The sequence below is a fragment of the Dipodomys spectabilis genome, unplaced genomic scaffold (genome assembly GCF_019054845.1).
Source record: "Dipodomys spectabilis isolate Male_0828 unplaced genomic scaffold, ASM1905484v1 ptg000095l, whole genome shotgun sequence".
Classification (NCBI taxonomy): Eukaryota; Metazoa; Chordata; class Mammalia; order Rodentia; family Heteromyidae; genus Dipodomys; species Dipodomys spectabilis.
This window is the reverse complement of record NW_024870772.1, coordinates 12,172,520-12,194,869: the sequence shown is the minus strand read 5'-3', so window position 1 is coordinate 12,194,869 and position 22,350 is coordinate 12,172,520. Positions and strand designations below refer to the sequence as shown.

The window sequence follows — 22,350 nt, the reverse complement described above, 5'->3', positions numbered from 1 at the left end:
CAACCTCTGTTTCTCTTTCTTGGAGTTCATTTTGATAAGTATCGATATGCACATAGCTATTGAGTCATTGTGATTCTCTCCTAAGAATATCCTCCTTTGTTCTCACTGTGCAGATGTTTAGAGTACTGTTTAATTAATCATGTCCAGGTGTAATTATTTGTCTTTTACTATTCATTGTATTAACTTGTAGATTGATAGACATATTCTACTTATTGAGGGAATATAGCCTATGTTTCTTTGGATCTGGGTTACTTCACTTAATATGATTTTTTCCAAGTCTTTTCCATTTCCTTATGAATGGGGGCAATGTCATTCTTTCTGATGGAAGCATAGATTTCCATTGTGTATATATACTTGATTCATTCATCCATTGAGGGGCATCTCGATTAAATCTATATCTTAGTTATGGTAAAGAATGCTGCGATGAACATAGTTGTGCTGGTGGCATTAGTGCAAGCTGGTTTGTGGTCATTTGTATAAATGCCCAGGAATGAGATTACTGTCATAGGGAAGCTCTATGTTTAGTTAAGGTCCTCATATCTAAAATATACTTCTCCCCAAAACAGATCCTCAAAGAAACAACAGCCTCATTAATAAAGTGGGCTAAAGACTTTCCAAAGTAAGAATAGCCTATTAGGCACATGAAGAAATGTTCAATATCTATGTCTATAAAAGAAATGCAAATCGAAACAACATTGAGATTCTACTTCAGTCTATTCTTACTTCTCTTTCTTCCTCAGTTTCCAGCTAGAATGCTTCAGGATGTGACCTCTAGAATGTGCTTTTTTTTAGTTTCTTTTTTTCATATTTTGGCTTATGATATTCCTTTTCTGTACAATTTTTCATTTGTGTCCTTTCAACATTTCAACAGTTATTTTAGTCTTATATGGAAGCCACTTATGTATTGTGTTGTGCTGTATATGAGACTTTACAGTCATTGACTGTATAATTTTACTAATCTTGTTTCTGATTTTCATAATTACTATAGATATAGGGCTTAATTGACATTTGTAAAGCTTAATTTAGAAAATTAATTAGAATTTTATATATATATATTTAATGAGCAGAAAAAAGTAACAGGACAAGGAAATCACCACAGATACTTTTAATGAAACAATGTTTTAACTTAGTTGACCATGTACTTTTATTGCACAGTTACTATATACTATCATTCTATCTACCACTTCTTCATTCTTACTGACTCATCTACATACAAAAGACCTTTGCAACACATTTGACTATTTACCTTTATTTATCATTATAGTTTATCACCGCCATGGTCTTAAGCATTTAATAGTACCTGTTGATTTAATTTATATACTGTGTATATTCCTGAATATGTCTCTATGGTCTTGCTCATAGACTTTTAGACCTTAGTCTTGTGTTGTTCTTTTGTACAGTCCTAACTATTCATGTTTATTTTCACTTGCTATACTTTTGAGAATTATTCCATTTATTGTTTCTTAAAAGCATGTTCTTTGGTACAGTTTGTCTGACAGTGTGTAGGGGTTAGTGGTGGGATTGCTAACCACACCATCAAGAATAAGCATGAGGTAGCTCTTAGACTAGCAGTCCTTCCTACATCTGGAAGAATGTCTAAAGTGGCACTGGTAGTTAAAAAAATTTGGTTATAAAAAATTTGAGATGTTGCAGATATTTTTGCAAGTAAACTTTACTTGAATTATAGAATATATGAAAACTTAGTTTTTATCATCAAGTATATGGGTAATTTTATTGACAGTGTTCCTTAAGCATACAAATAAAACAGGATTGTCTATTCTATTCTATGAGAAATAAGAAATAGTAAGCAAGATGGGAGTCTCTATGCAAATATCTTTCCTAGTATTTGCAGTACACATTTATAATAGAAAACAAATCACTCTGTATATTACCTCTAGAATAATAATAAAAAAAGAATTAAGCTGGAGTTGCTCAAAGGAGAAGAGATTGTTGAAGGGGCGACACAGATCAATATGCATTGTATTCATATACTGCTTTGTTAAATGACACCTCCCTTGTACAACTACTTAAAGATAATAGTTACACAGACAAGATTTTGATTTTAGGTAATAAGCTGTTTATTTTATTTTAACAGGTATCTTTCAGAGGAAGGCATTGAAGCTTGCACAAGTTCTCCTGACAAAATCAATGTAAATGACATCATCCTGATTGCTCTCAATGTAGGTTAAATTTATTAACTTATAAACACTTTTAACAAAAGTCGAAGAGTTTTGTTCTGGTGCTTTTGGGGTTTGAAGCCAAGGGCTACCTGCGTGCTAGGCAAGTGCTCTGGAGACAAGCTATACTCTCATCTCCAGACTAAGTTTTTTTTTTTTTTTTTTTTCCCCTCTCCTAGGTAATGTCATTTATTTATTTATTGGTTAATTTTTATTTTTGGTGGTACTGAGGTTTGAGCTTAGTAGTTGGTAAGCAGGTACTCCATCTGCCTAGTCTCCAGCCCTTTTTGCTCTGGTTCTGCTGTTTTCTGGGCTGTCCTGAACTATTGTCCTATTTATGCTTCTGGCCATAGCTTGGATGAGAGGTACATTCTACTAGACTCAGTATTTCCTGTTGAGATGCAGTTCTGCAAACTTTATTTTGGCATCAGCTGGCATTGAATCTTGATCTTCCCAAACTCAGCCTCCAGCAGAGCTGGAAAGGCAGACATAGATTTCCATGCCCAGCACTGATTGACATGAGGGAGGTCTCTCAAGCTTTTTGCTTGTTGGGTTGGCTTTAAAACTTGATCCTCCTTCTCTTTGTCTCCTGAGTAGTTAGGATTATAGGAGTGAGCCACCAGCAGATGAAGTTGTTTTTTTTTTTTCTTAGTGTAAGCATTAGTTAGAAATATGATACATGCTATCTGTGATTGTCACAGCAGTAATTCTTTGCACTCATATTACTGAATTTTACTTTTAAAAATGTTGTAAAGAACTTTATTTCTGGTTGAAGAGATTTTTTATGACAATCTGCTATTTGTTTTTATTTATATGCTTTGGCATGTAGCAGTAACCTTTATATAATTGGTATGAACCTGTAATAAAATCAAGATTAAATATTGCTGTATGCATAGGAAGGAGGGCCTTGCAATACTTTTTTGAATGAATTAATTCATAATTTTCTCTGAAATATATAGTTGGAAAAAAAAAAAAAAAACTTGTGCCAGATAAGTACACTTTTTTTTTTTTTTTTTTTATCAGTCTTGGCCTTAAACTCAGGGCCTGGCTGCTGTCCCTGAGCTCTTTTTCTCAAGGCTAGTGTTCTTTCAATTTGAGCCACAGCTCCACTTCCGGTTTTCTGGTGGTTAATTGGAAATAAGTCTCATGGACTTTCTTACATGGGCTTGCTTCTAACTGCTATCCTTACATCTCAGCCTTCTGAGTAGCTAGGATTACGGCATGAGCCACCAGTGCCTGGTGACAAATAGACTTTTTAAACCTATCACTTGTTAAGATAAGTGTCAATTTGTTGTACAAGAGGGTTTCATCTTGACATGTGTATTTATGTATGCTATGTACCTTGATTACACCTACCCCTTCTGTCACTCTTCCACAGCCCTGCAAGGCAATCTCAACAAACTTCATCGTTCCATTTTCACACATGGGCAGAAAGTGTCTTGATTGTATTCACCCACTTCACCTTTTCTATTTACCCTCCTGTCTTACACCAGTACCCACACAGCATAAATGTTAGACCTTCCTAACATTATTTTCTGTTGAAGTGCAGCTAATTGTTTTACATATGCATAACTGTACTTTTAGTCATATGGATCCCTTTTCCTTCTCTTGGTTTTCCCAATCATCTACCTGCTTTCATTGAGTTTGTTTTCTATCTCCATTCACTGATGCAATGTTTTTCAATATCGTTTATTATCTAAGATTCTCTTTTTGAGGGCATTAGAATAATGGAGGGGAGAATTACTTTCTAATCATTTTCATAAGCTTATAGTATCCTGTTGAATTTGTTTTTCTGCTTTAAAGATTGCAACCATTAATTAAGAAGGACTTGTATTATAGATTATATTATATATAGTATACTTGTTTACTCGGAGCCTATTCCATGCACAAGCTTGCCTATTTTCTCTCCCTCTTGTGAGCTTTGTTCTTTTGATCATGAAGGGAAAGTAGAATAACATGTGTGCAGTGTTTCAGTCTGGAAGTCCATTAGATAAGATGGTAAGCTCGAGCTTTTGTTGGACTGCTTAGAAAGGTACTTTCTGCCTAGTATGTACCTAAATTACAGATTTCCTTCATGCAACCTCTTTTTCTCCTCAGAGTAGTTATAATTTAGCCACAGTTTAGGCAGTGAGACACTTTTAGGGAGTAGTTCTAGGGCAAAATTCCTAGATGGCAGCCTTGGGTGAATCTTGTAAACAGGTCTTTTTGTAGAGTTAGCTTCCTGTGATATGCTGTATGACTTTCTTATGCTCAGATCCTCTTCTAAAAAGAATTCATAACTTTTACATTGTAAAATGGGGGTTAAGAATACTAAGAAGTAGCATTAATATCCTGTATAGAGGTTTGTTTCAGATGTCTATGCTAATAGAAATAGTTGATAATGCAGTCTTAAATTAAACCACTGAATTTTATAAACAGCATTTAGTAAATTTTACAGCAGATTATGTTTTTGTTTCCCTTGAGCTTCCATATAATACAAAATGATTTGCCTTAGTAGATATTTCCTAAACAACAATCACATGTATATTTTGTCTTTATATAGAGAGGCTTTGAAAATTATCAATAAAAATTTATTTTTTTTTGCTTGTTTCTTTTTTTCCCCAGTAGATTTTCTTTTTTATAGGCAAAATATTTCTACAGTTTTCCCTTATATTCAGTTTTAAAAGTATTCTGGGCCACTGGGTCATTGTCCTAGTGATCCTGCTGTAATGATGTGTGAATAATAAAATTGCTTTCATTGTATGTATAAATTGATTTTGAGTTAGGATCTTTAAAGAGTTAGAATGTCATTTTCATCTTGGTAAATTACACCTAACTAGCATTCCACAAATGTGTGTATAACACTGTGAAAGTCACGTAAATTTTGAATGTATTGTCTTTTTTTTTTTTTTTTTTGGGTCCGGTCATGGGGCCTGAAGGCTGGGCCTGGGCACTGTCCCTCAGCTCTTCAGCTCAAGGCTAGCACTCTACCACTTGAGCCACAGCGCCACTTATGGCTTTTTTTCTTTTTGCTTATGTGGTGCTGAGGAATCGAACCCCCGGCCTCATGCATGCAAGGCAAGCGCTCTACCACTGAGCCACCTTCCCAGCCCCTGTATTGTCTTTTTTTAGCCTGACAATAACTTTGTGAAATAGATTTGGTACTGTTTTTTCCACTACATCAAGGCTAATTCATTGGGTGCTTGCTTTGTGTGCAAGTCATTTGTTAACATTTAATCTTCAAAAATAGTTCTAATAGAGGGAATGCTAATATAGGAAGATATTTTATACCCATTTGTCCTTCCATATTTTCATAATGACATACAGTTGATAGTTCTTTATCCCTTGTTACTATGTTGGGCCTGCATAAAAACTATATCTAAAGCACAGCTGCACAGGTTTTGTATTGTGGTTTAGTGTGCCTGGCAGTTCCAGTTGGTTAATTTTGATTATGGGTGATCCTTGCATGACTTTTAGAAATAACTCAGGAAACCTAATAGTAAAAGGTGGTACAGGATCTGTGAAATCTGTTATATTACTTATATGCTAGCTTGGATATTTGAAATATGAAGATACCTCACTATTTGAATATTTAATTCTAACACCCAATAAAACGAACCTGCCTCTAAATGTGTTCATTTCCCATTATTGTAATTTTAATAACTTAGTGTGTTTTCTTTAAGTATAACAGATTTTTCACTTAGGTGAAATTTATGTGATTGGATGCATTCTTGTGCTTATGGCAACACAGAGTAACTATTTATTTACTTATTTTTGGTACCAGTCCTAGAACTTGAACTCTAGGCCTGGGCACTGTTCCTGAACTTCTTTTTCTCAAGGTGGTGGATCTACCACTTGAGCCATAGCGCCACTTTTGGCTTTTTTGGGGGTAGTTTTAGTGGAGATAAATGTCTCCCAGGTTTTTCCTGCCCTGACTAGCTTTGAACTGCAATTTTCAGATCTTAACCTCCTGAGTATATTGGCGTCAAGTCTCATTTGCTATATTTTAAGTAATGAACAAGTGAGGTTATTCTAACCTCATTTTCTATTAAGATTATTTCTTACCTTCATTTATTGGACTTCTTTTATAAGCATTGATTGTTTCATAAGCATTGAATATACATCTTGATATTCCTTTAAGTTTTCATTTCCTTAAGAGGACATGATCCTTAAAAGTTTTGCTTTTTTGGTAGACTCTGAGGGGATTTTCTTTCTTCATCAGAAATGACGTAAAATTGTTATGCTAGTCCTTACGCTTTGCTTTCACTATTTTGCTTTGCTGAATTATATATATCTATATATATAGATATATAGATATATATATTTGTACATTTTTTATATATGTAGTCATTAGTTTGCCAACTTCTATTTTTTTGTAACTTATGTAATTAAATGAATTTATTTTACTCTAATAAAGTTTTATTTATTTGCTATTCCATTGATATTGCTCTGTAAAACAATTTGTAATGAAGGTTTGTTTTATTATGTGTACTACAACCTATATGCTTTTTTTTCCCTCTGCATATCAAAGTGTTTTAGGATTTAGTTGTTAAAATTTTGCTATTTTTATGCATTCAAAAGCTGTCATTTGATTTCAGATTATGGCATCAATTTTTCAGTAATATCACAGTTTATAAAAATCATATGTGGTATTTTATTATTATTTATTTTTTTGTGTGTGTTTGTCCCAGGGCTTGAACTCAGGGCCTGCGTGCTGTCCCTGAGCTTTTGTGCTCAATGCTATAGTGCTCTACCACTTTGAGCCACAGTTCCACTTCTGATTTTCTGGTGGTAAATTGGAGATATGAGTCTCACAGACTTTCCTGTCTGGGCTGGCTTCCTAAATAGCAAGGATTATAGGCATGAGCCACTGGAATTTGAAATATTTGGGATTTTTAATAGAGAAGAATGAGATAATGGTTACAAAGAAATATAAGACTTTTACATGTTGCTATTCACTTTACTGACACATTTAAAGCAACCTATGAATACAGCTACATTATTCAAAAGGACTGATTATATATTTGGAAGTTATAATCAGTTAAAAATATTCATTAAATTTTTGTTCCACAATCTTAAGTAATTTCAAATTTATTCTTGAGATTAGATTTACTTTTTCTATAATTCTATTTTAATAATAATATTTTTATTTTAGACAGATCTCAGAACAATTGGAAAGAAATTCCTTCCCAGTGACATCAATGGTGGAAAGGTAGAAAAGGTAAAACAAATCGTTAAATTCCTAAGTTTTCCTAACCACAGCAAATATGAATATCTACTAAACTACTATATAGTCTACTAAGTTTCCAGAGTACAGCAGAAAATATTCTATGGTAAACAAGTTACAAAATTATGGTGACTTCCTTTATAAAGAAGATGAAGTTAAATTCTGATGATTTTTAATCATTAAAAAAAACTTCTGTTTCAGGAATTATAAATTATTGAAGCATACTTACTCTACATGTGACAGTTGCTACATATAATCAGAGTTTAGAAAAGGTTCTTTTTATCCTAGTTACCTTAACAAACTGTTACTAAGTTTAATAAACTTGTTGTATAAAAGTTTAAGACAAGAGGATATTAGTGGCTTCTTAGCAAAAGTACATTGCGTTGTTGCTATTATTTTTATTATATATAAAATTATATGTATTCATGTTACAATTTTCTTTTTAAAATAAAGGGATATATTTTTAAGATAGGAGTGAGATAGGAATGACATTTCCTATTTGTGTTTAATATTTTGTGAATACATTTCATTGTGTCAGTGGAGGCTTTTTTTATGAGATATTGGTCACGCTTTAAACTATTAAGGGACATTATATGTCAGTTACATAAATACTTGTATAGGTTTTATGTTTGGATACATAGTCTTTTAGTTTTTAACACTCAGAGTTGAAAAGTTATTGCACATCATATACATTACATTCTGAATGATTTTAGAAGTTCTTTAACAACATTTTTCAATATTTTCTAAATATTAGTACAGTAGATGGAAAGGACCATAAAAGATAGTTGCTATCACTTTAGTTTTTGAGGCAAATATTTAACTGAACAAACAAAGCTTTACAACTTACATCAGAAATTTACTTTGATGTTTAACAACACTTTGTGAGCAAATATTAATTATATTTTAAACTGATTTCTTATGTTGCACCATGAAGTCCAAAGTCTTCTTTATATTTTCTCAAGGAAAATAGAGAACTCTGATTTCCTTGTGACAAATTGTAGTCTTGCAGATTTGTGGATGCCATTGCCATAGGTTTTTCTTTGCTAAAGCTATCTGTCTTGGTTGCTTTGTTCATGCTCAAGTTTTCATCTCAAGATTTCCATGATCTTCATTATACTGTTTTTTTTTCTTTTGGTTATAGTGGTAATTCATTGACTTTTATACCTTAATTGTCATGAGATCTGACTGTAGTACATATTGCTGAGCCTAAACTATCTTTGCCCCTGCATGACTTTCTGATGCTATTGAAGTAAGAGGGAGCCTGAGAATTTGCATTTTGAACAAGTTTCTAGCAGATGTTTATGCTGGTTAGGGAAGCATACTGGATTGTAGGACTCCCAGATTGAGCATTAATCTTGAGTACATTAATTCTCCACAGGAAGCAGAAGAAAAATCAAAGTATATCTTTATGCTAGTTTGAATTTTAAAAATGGAGCTTTGGATTGTAGATTATCTACTTTCTTTTTAAAAATTTTTAGCTATTTTTAATTATTTATTTAGGCAGTACTAGAGTTTGAAATCAGGGCCAAAACAGTGCTCAACCCCTTGCACGCTGCCTCCAGCCCTTAAATGAATGTTAGATTTAGGAAAAAAATGTTAGATTCAACCCTAGTATGTATTATTTATATAATGTGGTGTTGTGTGGTGGTGTATATATTTGTATACACATGGTATGTGTATGTGTATTTCTGTAATGCTTTTCTTTCCAAATAACATGGCATATTTTGGAGACTCAAGTCTTTTGAAAATGATTTTTTTAAAGATTTTTTTTATTGTAAAAATACTGTATAGAGGGGTTACAGTTACATGAGCAAGGTAATGAGTACACTTCCTATCAAGCATTGTTGCCTCCTCCTTCGTTTTTCCCCTACCATCTCTTCCCTCCCACCTCCACAAGTACATCTTGAACAAGTATAAACTTGTTCAACCACTCTGAAAAGCAGTATGGAGATTCCTCAAAAGACTCCACATAGAACTTCCTTATGACCCAGCAATCCCACCTTTGGGCATTTACCCAAATGATCACAAACAAGGCCATACTAAAGCTGCCAGCACAACTATGTTTATTGCAGCCTTATTTACCATAGCTAAGATATGGAACCAACCCAGATGCCCCTCAGTAGATGAATGGATCAAGAAAATGTGATATATATCTCTCTATATATCTATATATATGTATATATCTATATATATGCATATATATAGATATATAGCTATATATATATATATATAAAATGGAATTCTATGTCTCCATCAGAAAGAATGACATTGCCTCATTTGTTAGACAATATAAAGACTTGGAAAAAATTATATTAAGTGAAGTAAGCCAGGTCCAAAGAAACATAGGTTCCATGGTTTCCCTTATTTGCAATAACTAGTATATGTCTGGGACAAACAGAAAAGGTGAAAAGCTATGTACATATGACAAGATAAGATGATGTCAAGCGAAATGAACCCTAAGATAGGGACACAGTGTTTTTTTCTTTCTTGCTATTGTTTCTAACATATTTATAATGTACCATTGTTGCTTTGTATGTTCCTGCCTCATGGTATAACCCCTGTTTTCACTGTATTTGATGTCAATGCCCTGCATCTTGTATATACACTTCTCTAATTTGGGGAGGGGCAGGGAAAAAACAAAATGCTTAAACAAGGATACAGTTTGACCTGTTGTAACAATGAGATGTGCAATACAAGACACTATGTTGCAGATTATCTACTTTCTTTTGAGAGGTTAAGAGCCTAGCTCTGTTATGAGCCTACTGGATACAGTGGTGACACTCTTTTCTGCTCCCTCTACTTTTTCAACACTTTGTTTCTAAATGATTTGTGCAGTAGCTTTTTAAAAAAGACCTTTAAATGGAGATGACAGCAACAAAACCTTAAAACTTCCTGATCTAAAATGTGCTCTTTCTTAATGCTAATGTGACTTTATATATACAATGAATAGAAATAAAAAATAGTTCCTTTGACATGAAACAAATTATTAGATGTCTTTTCTTCTCTTCATTAATTACACTTTTTCTTCCCTTACCTGCTTCTGACATTATCCCAGATTCTCTCTTGTTTATGAATATATTTAGAGAAACAGTTTTCATAGAAGTTAAACTGACACATAGGTGTTGGTCATTTTATTTGCCAATCATTAACAGTCTACATGTTATAAATAATAGCTGTTTTTTTAAAGCATATGTTCAAGGAATATGTTTTTTACATGAAATGGATTGCTTTGTCTCTTTGTATACTAAGAGTTAGTCAGTGAAATATACTCGTCTTTTGCCGCTACTATTATTATAGTGTTGTATATATTAATAGTGATTGAAATAAAGGAGTGACTCCAGAATCACCAGTCACTTAACTATGTTATAGTTTTTTAGTTGAGAAGCAGAAGCTTTAGGGTTTCATTATTTCTTTTTTTTAAATCCTCTTTCATTGAAAATACATGTTTTGTTGTTATAAAGGTGATGTACAGAGGTAATGCATAGTTATATAAGTCAGGTAATTAGTATTGTTCTTTTTTTTGGGGGGGGGGGTCTGGTTGTGGGGCCTGAACTCTGGGCCTGGGCGCTGTCCCTCAGCTCTTCAGCTCAAGGCTAGCGCTCTACCACTTGAGCCACAGCGCCACTTCCGGCTTTTTTTTTTCTTTTTGCTTATGTGGTGCTGAGGAATCGAACCCAGGGCCTCATGCATTGCAAGGCAAGTGCTCTACCACTGAGCCACCTTCCCAGCCCAGTATTGTTCTTTTTGAACAGTGTCACCTCTTCCTTTGTTCTCTCTCAGTATTTCAGTAAGTAACTTGAGTATCTCTTGAGTAGATCTGATTATGATCTAAGGTAATATTTTCTACTTTTCTTTTTATAAATTAAGAAAGTAAGAAAGGTAGTGATGGAGAAAGAGAGTATATGAAAGAGATTTGAGTTACCCAGTTAGCTTTCCAGCACAACAGACTAGAAACCAACCTTCCAGAAAGTAATTTTAGAAAAATTTAAATAGATGATAGGCTAGCTGTCCCAAAAAGCAGAGGAGGCATGGCTCACATTGTGTGGAGAGAAGTAAAGCAGTAGGGAATGGTAACAGATTAAAGACATAGGTGCAATTGCCAGCCTGGATTTAAATCCTATTCATTTTTGTGACTTTTGGCAAGTTATTTAATCTTGGTAGGTTTTAATTTTCTTATTCAAGTATTGTTTCCTATGACTTTGAAGAATTAAGCAAGTCTTGAGATTTGAATATGGTGTAGTGCATATGGAAATTCTTTTTTATTTAAATTTTTTTTGGGGGGGGTCCAGTTGTGGGACCTGAACTCTGGGCCTGGGCGCTGTCCCTCAGCTCTTCAGCTCAAGGCTAGCACTCTACCACTTGAGCCACAGTGCCACTTCCAGCTTTTTTTTTTTTTCTGCTTATGTGGTGCTGAGGAATCGAACCCAGGGCCTCATGCATGCAAGGCAAGCGCTCTACCACTGAACCACCTTCCCAGCCCATGCATATGGAAATTCTTGAGGGTGATGAACAATTTAGGATGCATGCATTTTCACTACCTTATTTGGGTTTCTTGTTATTGAGGGATTCCCAAGGAAATTCAGTGAATGAAGTAAGATTCGTGATTATTTTTTCAGTTTTGACCAAATGCCCAAACATAGAATTCTACAACTTATTTGGACTTTTCTCTGAAGTAGAATTAAAGCTAGAATAAATCCCTGCTCTGACTGATTCTACTATATTCCAAGCTTGCTTGAGATACTATCATTTCTGAAAGAGAAAGCTATAGGTAAAAAAGAGGATCAGAAGGTATTTGCCCCAGTATTTTAAGAAGCAAGAGAGAGGAGAACTTAGTGGGAGCCAACTGTATCCACACTGGGTGGCCTTTTTGAAAAGGCATTCCAAATATATCTTTCAAACCCTTTGGAAGCTCGTTCAATTAGGAGTAAAACCCAGTACAGCACATTGGAACTCTCCCAATACTGATCAGTAATACCAGTCATAGATTAAAGCATAGAAGAGTCTTTAAATTTCCTCTACTGAAAGGCCAAAAGTAATTACTCACATGGCCTGTGCTACAATTAATTATAATTATAAAAGACTTGGGTAATGCTACCTTCAGCATTTGGAAAACTGAGAAAGAGAATGGAAAGCAGGTAGATTTCTGATCAGGTAAGAAAGATTGTAGGTATATAGTTAGAAGTTAGTTAATTATGGATACATTGAGCTTTCACTTCTTTGTCTAAGACACATCTGAGCATTCAGATGGGCATGGGAGTTTGAATCTGAAATCAAAATAATCACTATTGTTATTGAGTATTTTGGGAGAAAATAAAATGACAAAAAGTTGCAAATAACTTTTATAGTGATAAAAGTTATTATTAGTGTAATGATTTTCCTCAGGCTTTTTTCATCCTTTTCCTAACATTATTTTGTAATTCCTATATTTTATTCACAGTGTTCCTTTGTAACTTAATACAAAGGTTCAGACAACTTCAAAAGTAGTGACGATGTCAGTTTTCTTTCAGGTTCCTGAGTCTATGCTGCATTTTCTCTTAGGCACTCCGTGTTCAGTTCTAAGGCCTTGTAGATCATAAAAGTGGAGAACTGTGTGATAGGAAGGTCACATGCATCTCCTTTATGAGGACTTTCAGGATAGCCTTTTGTATTTCTGATGCCACCAGGCCTTGGAAAACTTAGAGACTTGTAGGCCAGAAAATGGTCATAATATGAAGGAAATGTAATTGTGTCATATTTTTCACGTTCTCTGAGTTTTATATTTTGTTGTAGTTATTATTATCATAACATTTTAAAGCTGGGTATGAATATTAATTATAATGTAGCTTAAAATGATTTCTTACCAATCTAGCTACTTAAGGATGTTTGTATACTTTAGAGTGGAAACCTATCAGGAAAGGTGCTTGATCTGGTGTTTAATTTTTATCTGAATTTTAGGACTGACAGATTGTATATGCTTTTAAAATAATTTTATTTTCATTTTTAAGTAGTTGTATTAAAGAGTTGCCATTTAATGAAGACGTATATGAATACCATGTTTCTTGATCATTGTCACCTCTTTCATTATTCTTCTCCCTCCCAACTTCACCTCTCCTCTCAATTTTCTTAATTTTGTATTCATTCAGTTTTATAATTGCATTTGTTCCTCCTCTCTCTTTTGACTATGCTTTTTAAACATGAAATACGTTTAAAACCTAATTTTTACAAGAAGTGACTGGCTTACAATTTTAGCAATACAGACCTCAACCACAAGATGGAAGCACTGCCTCAAAATTCAAAATGAGTGAATGAGACCCATAATGTGCTTCACCTTGCTCATGTGATGGTAACCCCTCTGTAAAGTATTTTCACAATAAAAAACTTATTTAAAAAATAAAAAAGAAAATAACTGGAGAAAGGATCACGTTTAATTAAAAACTCATTGAATGCTTACTATATGATAATTTAGTCTTTGCTAAATAATAGAGTTTAGCATGTTTCTTTTAGGCAGTTACTAAAAGTAGACAAAGACTTTTATTTTCAGAAAAATGAATGACTGAAACTGGCTTTGTGCTTTATTGGTGCTTATTAGTAATTATTAATAGGACTTCTGAGGAATTTAAATGACTTCACCTACTATATATTCCTCTTCTTATAATTAAAAATAAAATTCTCTCTGTGAGTAAAAGAAAGAGAAGTAAAGAATAGAGAAGTGGAAATTGGTAAGTGACACAATAGTTACAGTATTTATTACTTTTTGGTTATGAGTCCCACAGTGCTCGCTCTCCTTGGGTTTGATTTTTGAAAGTACTCATGATTGATTAGAGAAAGCTATTTGCTATGTTAGAATTTTGATGTGTAAACAGATGTTTTTTAGTTTAAAGGAACCTTAATTTGTAGCAAATAATGAAAGGTTAATAAAATAGCAGTCATAGTCGGTCATTATCTTCTCTTTGTCTTGGGAGGGGAAGCCCCCCTGAGGAGGCTCTGCTGTTACTTTCTTTGGGGGGCATTCCTCCCTGCACCCCCACAATATTTTGTAAGAATGTAATCTGTCAGTTCTGTCCTTTCTGGATTCCAAGGTGGCTGCAAGGTGCATGGCTTAAGGCAAAGAAGGCCGATGCAAAGTAGAAACAAATATTGAGCTTCTCTCCTACTTTTAGTTAATTTGTGAGCCCAATAAAGAATCAGGATTTTCAGAAAAAGCAGTTTTAAGAACTTGCTATGCTACATCTCAGGTTAAATTATTTAAATATATTATGAATATAACCTTCAAACAAAGCACTGAAAACAGAACTTATTGCCACCTTCTTAGAGCTTACCTCCTTAGAGCTGCTGAACTGCTGCTTCCCCAACATGGCAGCCTTGTTACCACAGCACCTGAGTGGTTTTCCCTGCCTTCCTGTCTTGCAGGCTGCTATTTATTCTTCAGTTTGCAACTCAGGTGCCATTTCTTTTCTGATTTTCTTGACCTCTTTTGAACAGAAATAATTTTTAAAATGAATTCTCATGGCCTATTTAGAATTAATTTTAGAATGTATAATAGAACACTGACTAGATTTGAAGTGAGACTGATCTGAGTCTGAATTCTGATTCATAATAGCTGGGTGACCTAAAAAGTATTTTGTTTACACACTGCCCTCAGTTTTCTCATTTAAGATACACAATTGAACCTATGGTACTTTTCATTTCCAGAGGTAAATTAAGCCTTATGCAAAGTTTCTGCTACATTTCCTGGCATATCTAATAAATGCTAAATAGTTAAGATAATGATAAACGATTTTAAATAAAGAGAGTTGTGTGTGGGGACATGGGATATTAGGAATTGAACTTGGAGCTTTCATGCTTGACAGAGAGCACTCTAGTACTTGAGCTACATCTCTGTTAAGCAGTTTTTTGTTTGCTTTTTTTTTTTTTTGGTCGGATGTGAGGCTTGAACTCTGGGCCTGGGTGCTGTCTTTCAGCTCAAGGCTTAGCACTCTACTACCTGAACCATAGCACCACTTCCAGTTTTCTGGTGGTTAATTGGAGATAAGAGTCTCATGGACTGTCCTGCCCGTGCTGGCTTTGAACTGTGAACCTCAGATCTCAGCCTCCTGAGTAGCTAGGATAACAGGCGTGAGCCACCGGTGCCCGGATTTGTTAAGCAGTTTTGAATGTGGGTTTGTGCTATCTGAAAGGGAAAGAAATCAGCAAGAGAGGGTCCATGCCTTCTTGGAACACACAGCCTCCTAAGAGATTAGGGAGTCAACAGTGGGAAGATAGTGAAGCAAATGCATAGGAAGGATATACAACAAAGGGACAGCCATCTCAGCTTAGTTGGGAGCATGGAGAAGTGGCCTTTTTGCTGGACTGTTAACTTGTAGATAGTCAGTGTTTACTCAGGGAATAGAGGACAGATCCCCTGTGTAGGCATAGTTAAGCCTTAGAGTCTACATACACGCGTGTATTCACACACATCTTTCTACCTTATGTCAAATATATCTATAGTATATGTGCATAATGTATATATGTTTGTATATATGTGTACATACTGCAAACAGTGTATTTAATATTTTTGTAATTTGGAAAACACAGAAAGCTATTTTTACTTGACTGGTAATAGTCCATATATTAGTGTAGTTTAGTTGACATTTGTGAAGACTAGACACTACATTTGCTCCGGTTTGGGAGAAGTAGCTATCTCACGATGCTTAGTGGAAGAGAAGAAAATGGTAGATCCTTTCTCTCCAGTTTCTTTTGAATCTACCTTGTGTATAGATCCTTCAGGCCTGCTAGTTATGTGGAGCTGCTGTAGACAGGAACTAGGACAATCATCTGGTAGTTTTAGGACTGAAGGAAGCCTTCGTTTCTGGGATAGCAATGCTTAGGTAAGTGTCCAGAGCTAGTGAGATCACGACCGTGATCTAGCACAGTGCTAGATGCTCTCTGAGTGCTAGACTAGCCTCTTCCAGTTTATGTCTCCAGTTCAGACTATAGTTATATTTTATTGATCATTTTTTATTGCCTAGAGAAACTGTCAAATTCTATAAATTATGGCTTCTCCATTGTCTCCTCTCAGAAATGTTTTAAACTAGCATATCCCTTCCATCAATGTAGTTCTGTAGTTTGACTTTGATGTATGGGTTGTGGTTCTCATTCTCCAATTCTGATATTTGAGTGAATTGCTCAATGTTTCAGTTTTTAAACCTCATGTTAATTATTTGAATATTTGGTACATACATGTAAATATATATTGCAAAACTCAACAATGAAGTGAGCAAGCATCTGTGAATCCTCTTTCTGATTTAGGAGGTAGAACATTTCAACTATTCTGCTTATTAACCATAGTTCTATTTTGCTTATAGATCCCCACCTCTTCCCATACCAAGAAACAACTGTTGTGAATTTGGGGTTTTTGATTTTTTCATGATATTTCAGAATATTTCACTTACATATGCAATTGTTTATAAACTGTAATTGTTTTGAAGCTAATTGACATGATAGACTTACATTTATTATTAACTTCTATTACATGATAGCTTCTATTTATCATTTAATATAACTAATAAATATGTGATATATATTTTCTCTTGTATATTATTAAACTATGAAAATATTAAAAAGCTAAATACTAGTAAGGATTTAAATAAGTAATTACTTATTCTGTGTATTAGGTTATTATTACCACTAAAATATATTTCCAGTTCCATCAGAAGACTATTAATTTTTGTAATACTGTGTTTGAATTCAGAGCCTAGCACTTGCTTGACAAGGCCTCTACCATTTTTGTTTGACTATTTTTATTGGGTTATGTTAATAATACAGAGTGAGGGATTTTATTGTTGCATTTCCAACATGATTACAATACATTCCAACCAATCACATCCCTTCTATCATGTCCTCTTCCCCATACTTAACTTTATTTATTTTGTAGATAGTCTTGAGCTTTTTCCCCTGGATCCTCCTACCTGTACTACCTCTTGAGTAATTTGGACTACAAGTATACATCTCTGCCTTGGCTGGAGTCTAACTTTTTCTGGGTTAGCCTCAACCTTTGCTTCTCCTTATGTCTCCCAAGATGCTTAGGGTTACAGGAGTGGACGACCACGCTAAAAAATAAGTAGATGGAATTATAAATGTGCATCTGTATGTCTACTTTATTTGTAAATGTTTCCTGATAACATGTGAAAGTGTTCCACAGGAATTGAATGAATATATGATAAACTTAGGCTAGTGTTCTATCTATAAGATAGTGCCAAGTTATTTTTGCAAAGCAGTTGCATCAGTTTATATTACCTTCACTAATGTATACAAAATCTATTTGAACCATGTCCTTAATGGCATTTGAAATTACCAGATATTTTTATGTTGTGGTTAGCCTGTTATTCCTCAGGCTGTTTTTACCTCCCATAGAACTTGAGAATCAAATGATAATCTCCTTAAGATTAAACTCATCTACAGATGAGTTTAAAGGAAATGACTATCTTTAGATAGTGCATTACCAGTAAAATGCTGGTAAACTGCTTATCTAAAGAGGAGAAAGAACAAAAAGAGCCTGGACTTACAGCATTTGTTGTTTTCTGTAGTGCGGCATTCCCACCAAGGGACTTGTAAATTACAAATTAAAAAGAAATGCAGGTAAATAGTTCTTAGGAATTAGTGTGAAATGGCTGGATATATCTCTTCATTGAGCCTTTCTGTAGTGTTAAAATGTATTGAAAGTAAATAGGTTGTCTCTTTTTTCTTTTTTGGTTGTGGGGCTTGTCTCTGGGTGCTGTTTCTGAGCTTTTGCGCTCAAGGCTTGTGCTCTACCACTTTGAACAACAGCTCACCTTCCAGTTTTGTGGTGGCTAATTAGAGATAAGAGTCTCATAGAATTTCTCCCCTGGGCTGTCTTTGAACTGTGATCCTCAGATCTCAGCTTCCTTGGTAGCTAGGATTATAGGCATGAGCCACAGGCTGAATTTACTTCTGGAACTTTCTATCGTTATTGTGAGAACTGTTAAAAATTACTATCATTTCTATTTGTTTCTTGTACTTAGAAATATAATAGATATTTCTGTATTGATCTTAAATATAGCCACCTTGTATATATTATTCTGAATATCTGTATAATCTTTCATATTTTCTTTAAATCTGCCTTTTCTTAGCATCTGTATCTGACTTTCTAATTGGTATAATATTTTTTACGGTAATCCATAGATTCCTATTTTGGACTTTTTTGTGGATACTTACTTTATAACTGAAAAGACTCTTTTCCCACATTAGGTGACATTTATAGGTCCCATGTGGACCTGTCTTTTGGCCCTATCTATTCAGTTTACTAAAAGGAATGTAGAGGCCAGCATTAATTAGGCAACATAATGGCTCCTTGCTAGAACATGTCAAAAGTGTGGGGCCAGCATTCTTACCTGACGCACCTCAACTTTTTGTTCTTATGGTCACACAGAAGTGTCTGAGAGCAGCAAAGTGGTCTTCACTTTCTTACTAAAAATTAAATAGAAACAAATGTTTTCCTATCATACTTAAGTGTTTTCCTCTTATGTTCTTAGCATGTACAAGTCATGTTTAAACACAAATGAATAGGACATCTCTTGATTGTCTAGTGGACATTTGTAACCATGTAAGTGGTCTGTCTGCTTTTACATATACAATACTTAATATGATTAGTGCAGTTGAACAATTTTAGTTTTGATTTAGTTTAATTTTAGTTAAATCCAAATTTAAATGGCATCCGATTGGTAGGTCGTATTAAGCAATGTAAGGAAGATATTTTTCACCTAGGTTTTAATTAACTAGGTACGAACTACTAAAAAAGGGAATGACAAACAATTATCATAATCTGCCTATAATTTAATTTGTCACATTAACAAAGCCAAAGAAAAGTTTGTTCTGAATTAGCAGCTTACTGCTACTTGTTAAGGGTTTTGAACTTTGTTGTTTGTAATTCTTTGCCATAACTGAAAATTATGGAATTTTAGGTACTTTTTTCCTTAATTATGTTTTCTAGATATAAATTTATAACCAAATTATTCTTTTGCAGGCAAAAGACTGTTGAATATGGAGTAGAAAATTTCTAATTTGGTATCATACAGCTCAAGAAACAAAGATTAATGTTTGATGACAAAATGCTTGTTAATAATTGATAACTATTCTATATTTCTTGTTTCTAAAAATATAAATTTTATATACAGCGGGGGGGGGGTAAGCGGGGAGGATTGTGTGGGGGGCGGGCGGAGGATGGGAAGGGGAAACAAAGGAGGAGGCTACAATGCTTGATAAGAAATGAACTCATTATCTTGCCCATGTAATTGTAACCCCTCTGTACAGTATTTTCACAATAAAAAAATTAAAATTAAAATTAAAAAAAGAAATATTTTACTTATTTAAAAATGCCCTTTCCCTTGACTATGGACTACTTAAAGATATGTTTTATTTTGTGGACATAATCATTTCTATTAAATTCATTTCCATTACAAGCAAGTAGATTTTACTTTCATTTTTAAAGTTCACTATAAACATTTTATTATATAAAACTTTAAATTTTATAGTTAGTACATTGGTTCATTTTTGTTCTTGGTTGAATTTTGCCAGCAAAAGTATTTTTTCTCCATATAGTAAACAAATATTATACAAAATTTTGTATAGATCTAATATCATTAACATCATTCTAAAAAGAAAATGTGGAAATAAGGTCAAGTATAATTCACACTTTTCAGATTTTATAGTTTTAACTTTGTGGTATGTGCTCTTCATTACACCACAAGAGGGAGCACTTTAAACTTGAAGTTTGAATAGCAACTTTGAACTGCTGATACAAGAGTTGATATCACTTAAAAAATCACGAAGTTCTTTATCTTCAGAATGTCCCTTAATGTATATGGTAAGTGATGCAAAAGAGACATTTAGAGCATACAAGACTAAATGCATCAAATTAATCCAATTTTATGCAGCAAAATAACTTTTCCTAGGGCTTTCTTATTACTATATAAAAATGAGCTATTTTAAAAAATTGTTCTTTAGGGAAGGTTTTTGAAATTTTATCTTTACATTCCAAAATAAAAAAAACATACACAATACAATACATATCATTTCAGATTTGATCTTAATTGAAGTTATCTTTATAAATCATAGTGCATAACCATTATGGAAAAGAGAGACTGTAAATGACAAGGAAGACATGACTAGAAAGTAATTTTTGTTCTTTTGTGTTTTGACAGCTTGAAGGTCCGTGTGTTTTACAAATCCAAAAAATACGCAATGTTGCTGCACCAAAGGATAATGAAGAATCTCAGGCTGCACCAAGGATGCTGCGTTTGCAGATGACGGATGGTCATACAAGTTGCACAGCAGTAGAATTTAGTTATATGCCAAAAATAAGGTGATGAGCACTTTTGCATTTGTTATATGTTTGAAGCTGCTATTCAAAACTGATTATGTGTTAAGAACTTTGGAAAAAAAAAGGAATGAAATCTTAAGTGCATATTACAGTTTTTCTGAAGAAATTACAGAGGTTTGTATTTCAGCTTTGTGTAGAACATAGTTAAGAATAGCATTTTATGATTAGTGTTATTATAAAAACGATATATATATATTATATATATATATATATTTTTTTTTTTGTCAGTCATTGGGCTTGAACTCTGAGCCTGGGCACTGTCCCTCAGCTCTTCAGCTAAAGGCTAGCACTCTACCACTTGAGCCGCAGCTGCACTTCGGTTTTCTGAGTGGGTTTATTGGCGATAAGAGTCTCATGGAATTTTTTGTCCGGGCTGGCTTTGGATGGTGATCCTCAGATCTCAGCCTCCTGTGTAGCTAGGATTACAGATGTGAGCTACCAGCGCCCAGCAAAATGATACTTTTTTATGAAGACTAACCATTTCATTTTTTTTCTTGAAATTTTAGGTGATTAGGTGTTTATAAACAAAAAGGACTTCTTTGAACATGTTTTGGTGCCATGCACTGGTATTTCATGTCTGTAATACTAGTTCAGGAAATGTACTCATTACCTTGCTCATGTAACTGTAAACCCTTTGTACAGTATTTTCACAATAAAATACTTAATTAAAAAATACAGGTGGACCCATTGCAACAATGAGATGTATACATAAGCCGTTATGTCGAAAAATGAATTTTACAACTTTGGTGCTGGGGGGAGGGTGGGAAGGGATGGGAAGGGGAAACAAAGGAGGAGGCTGCAATGCTTGATAAGAAATGTACTCATTATCTTGCCCATGTAATTGTAACCCCTCTGTACGGTATTTTCACAATAAAAAAAGGAAAAAAAAGAAAAAAAAAGAATTATGGTTCAAAGACAGCCCAGGAAGGAAATTCTGTGAGAATCTTATTTCCATCTAGCCACCAAAAAAAGCTGGAAGTGGAGCTGTGGCTCAAGTGGTAGAGCATTAGCCTTGAGGGAAAAAGCCAAGGGAAGTGCCCAGGCCCTGAGTTTAAGCCTGAGGACCACCACAAAAGACCTAGAAACTAAAAGAAAAACCTGTCATGATATCTTTCTGATTTCATTAGTAAATTGTGAATAATGGTGTGTTATCTATCACACTGTTCAGTTTCCTAACAAAGGTTTGTAGGATAGTGTGTTCCCTTTGGAAATGGTTAAAGGCCGGGAGCTTTGTGTGCCTCCCACTTCCTAGGACAGCAATTCCACTTCTTTTGATTCTTCCTATGAGAGGTGTTTTGGGAACTGCATTAGAATGTCTCAGACAGTAAAAAGGAAGGGAACAGGTTACCTTTATCCTCATGGCCTCTGTTAAGGCAATTCGCGCTATTGTGTGAAGTGAGAAATTTCATTGGATATTTGTAAATACTTGTCATTTATTTTCCTTTCTGAGTCATTTTATATGCTTCCATTTGCTGTTCTGATTCTTTTGAGCTTTTTCACTCAATATAAACTCATTGGTCACCTGTTAAATAGGTTTTTGTATGTAGTTAATTATCATTTGATCTTAAACTAGATTTTAACAAATATGAACATTATTTTTTAGGTATTGT

At 34.1% G+C, this 22,350-nt stretch overlaps 1 protein-coding gene across 4 annotated transcripts in view; it reads left to right on the top strand.

Moving 5' to 3' along the window:
• The window catches only part of Tdrd3 (tudor domain containing 3), a 108,399-nt gene that overhangs the window by 35,051 nt on the left and 50,998 nt on the right, over positions 1-22,350 (top strand). For all 4 annotated transcript variants that reach the window (XR_006148251.1, XM_042685542.1, XM_042685541.1 and 1 more), the window contains exons 2-4: positions 2,096-2,180; positions 7,312-7,377; positions 20,562-20,722. Coding sequence is in view for 3 of the 4 variants with exons in the window: in XM_042685542.1 (XP_042541476.1) it covers positions 2,096-2,180; positions 7,312-7,377; positions 20,562-20,722 (312 nt within the window). In the remaining variant the exon portion in view is untranslated. The remainder of the gene's footprint in view (positions 1-2,095; positions 2,181-7,311; positions 7,378-20,561; positions 20,723-22,350) is intronic.